The sequence below is a fragment of the Anolis carolinensis genome, unplaced genomic scaffold (genome assembly GCF_035594765.1).
Source record: "Anolis carolinensis isolate JA03-04 unplaced genomic scaffold, rAnoCar3.1.pri scaffold_13, whole genome shotgun sequence".
In the NCBI taxonomy this organism is placed as follows: Eukaryota; Metazoa; Chordata; class Lepidosauria; order Squamata; family Dactyloidae; genus Anolis; species Anolis carolinensis.
Window position 1 is genome coordinate 6,622,014 of NW_026943824.1, and position 2,801 is coordinate 6,624,814.

General features: G+C 45.5%; 1 protein-coding gene across 1 annotated transcript; it reads right to left on the reverse strand.

The window, feature by feature from the left end:
- Window positions 1-779: 779 nt before the first annotated feature.
- On the reverse strand, window positions 780-2,528 carry ccdc70 (coiled-coil domain containing 70). Its single transcript, XM_003228148.3, has 2 exons — window positions 2,387-2,528; window positions 780-1,835 (listed from the first exon to the last, which is right to left on the reverse strand). Exons 1-2 carry the CDS (start codon window positions 2,461-2,463, stop codon window positions 887-889), a joined length of 1,026 nt encoding a protein of 341 aa, XP_003228196.2. The 5' UTR covers window positions 2,464-2,528; the 3' UTR covers window positions 780-886.
- Window positions 2,529-2,801: the final 273 nt, after the last annotated feature.

Below are 2,801 nucleotides of genomic sequence, written 5' to 3' on the forward strand. Positions count from 1 at the left end.
AGGTCAACCTTCTTCTCAAGATCAAGACTTTCAGAAAAGGTGCCCTTCCATGCTCAGATCCAAGACCTTCAGAAATGATGGTCCGTCCATGGCCAGGTGGCCTTGAAGGTCAACCTTCTTCTCAAGATCAAGACTTTCAGAAAAGGTGCCCTTCCATGCTCAGATCCAAGACCTTCAGAAATGATGGTCCGTCCATGGCCAGGTGGCCTTGAAGGTCAACCTTCTTCTCAGGATCAAGACTTTCAGAAAAGGTGGCCCTTCCATGCTCAGATCCAAGACCTTCAGAAATGATGGTCCGTCCATGGCCAGGTGGCCTTGGAGGTCAATCTTCTTCTCAAGATCAAGACTTTCAGAAAAGGTGGTCATTCCATGCTCAGATCCAAGACCTTCAGAAATGATGGTCCTTCCATGGTCAGGTGGCCTTGAAGGTCAACCTTCTTCTCAAGATCAAGACTTTCAGAAAAGGTGGCTCTTCCATGCTCAGATCCAAGACCTGGTCCTTCCATGGTCAGGTGGCCTTGAAGGTCAACCTTCTTCTAAAGATCGAAACTCTTCAGAGAATGGGATAACTTCTGGTGAATCAGGGAGCCCAATCTGTATTTACTCCTTATCCAAATCATACCAGCTTAGACCTTTGAATTGTCTTGACTTTGATAAGCTAGAAGAAAGATGATCATCAGCATGTGTCATACCAAATGTTGGCTTTGGTTGCCCCCAACCATCAAACCCATAGTAGTGTTGTGTGAGTAAATCTTCATATGCAATGACGCAACACCATAGTAAGTCCCACCCAGATTTTATTAAGGTCTTGATGTCAAAGGAGCCACTGCGTAATGTGCTTGGGGTTAGCTCTCAGAGGGCTTTCATGTCGCATCAACGTGGTCATTCACATCTCTCTCATTTCATCAAACAGTTCTTCATGGTCTCCATCTGCTCCGTTCTCTAGGACCTCGATGTCGTATTCGTGTGGCAGGTCTTCCGGAAACCCATTGATCTCTTTCCAGATGGCATACTTTGCATCCCAAAGAGCTTCCACCATGTCCCACATGCCTGCTTTCTCCTCCTGGAGGTTTTGATCGTTGTCTCGTAAAGAAATGTACTCTTCCCAAAGGGCCATTTTGTCTCTGGAAAGCGCCATGTCCTCCTCCCAAAAGGCCTTATCTTTCTTCCAGAAGACCTTGCACTCCTTCCAGAAGGCCTTGTTCTTCTGCTCCACCTCTTCCGTCTTCTCCTGAAGGGACTTGTGCTTCTCTCGCATGGTCTTGTTCTCTTCTTGGAACTCCTTGTTCTTTAGCTGGAAAGATTTGACAGCCTCCCGGAAGGATTCGTTCCTTTCCTCTAAGGCGGCAATCTCTCCTTCCGTACCTTTGATGGCCTCCTGGAAGACCTCAATCTTCTCCTGCAAGCTCCTCATCTTGTCTTGGAAGTCTGCCTTTTTGGCGTGGAATTCCTTGATCGTGTCCATGAAGGTTCGGCTCTCCTCCAAGAAGTTCTTGATCTCCTCCAGGAAAGAGCGGTTCTTCTTTTTGAAGGCAACGATCGCTTCCAACAAAGCCTTGATCTTGTTGTCCTCCCGGAAAGCGTTGATCTCTGCCCTCAGCTCTTTGCACTTCTCCCAGAACAACGTGATCTCGTTCTGCAGCGTCACTTTCTCGTCTTTCAGGTTGCGTTGCAGGAGTTCCTTTTGCAAAGAGGAGGGAAGGAAAGGGGCATGGTGCCAACTTTCCCGTTTATTGGACAGTTTGGGACTATCACAGGTGGTCTTCTTCTCTGGAGATTCGGCATAGGTGGAGCCGAAGCCTAAGGTCTTCTTCTTGGTCTCCATTGGGTCAAAGCTGTGAGCAGAAAAACAAACAAGAAAGCGCCAAAGATTGAGATGTCATTCTTTGCCTTGTTGAAGCAAATAATGAGTCACTGGTGGATCTGTACTGCAGAATTGACGCAGTTTGAAACCACTTTAACTGCCATGGCTCAATGCTATGGAACTTCAGAAGCTGTAGTTTGGTGAAGCACTAGTACTCAAGACCTTGTAAAGATTATATCGCAGTCAAAGTGGTGCCAAACTGCACTACTACTACTACAGTGTAGATGCATTTAAAGAGTTGTGTTCCAAGAAGACTACCATCCCTATGGTTGGAAATATATGCAGGAGGTCCTTGATGTCCATATTTAGTCAAAAAGGCTATAAATACTATATCAAAGACAGTGTGGCTTAGGATAAAGACTCCTGCATTCATCTTCTGCAAATTGGTTTCCATTAGACACTGGGTTGACAAGCAAATAAAACAGGAAGTGTATGAAATACAAGTTGGGTTAGATCCAAGATGATTGGATATTAAGGTCTCCAACTTCACAGTGAGCTAGTAAATATAGGAGATGGACTGACCTGAATGTTTTTTTTCCTCCTCCGATGACCAAGACTCCTTTGTTTAGAACTCCATTTCCATGACAAGCTTGGAACATCTGCAGACCTTCAGGTTCCAAGATCAGAATGCAGAGTTTGAGGTTTCTATGGTGTCCTCTGGAAGCTGAAAATGTTTAGAAGGAACCACCAACTGTTGGATTATGGTTGTATGTGTATGAAATGTAAATCAAGTGTTTCTGCTGTTTTTGCAAGAGTATGTGTTTCAGCAATGAAACAGTTAACAGCAGGCTAGTTAGACTGACAGCCTGCTGTTGACCTATCAGGCATGATAGGACGCCAGGAACTTCCTTCGGACTGAGGAATGTGCTTCTTATCTCTGTGTGTGTTGAGCTGTGCTTGCTGAGCAAAGAGGCCATAGAAGAATGCCAGCTCAGAC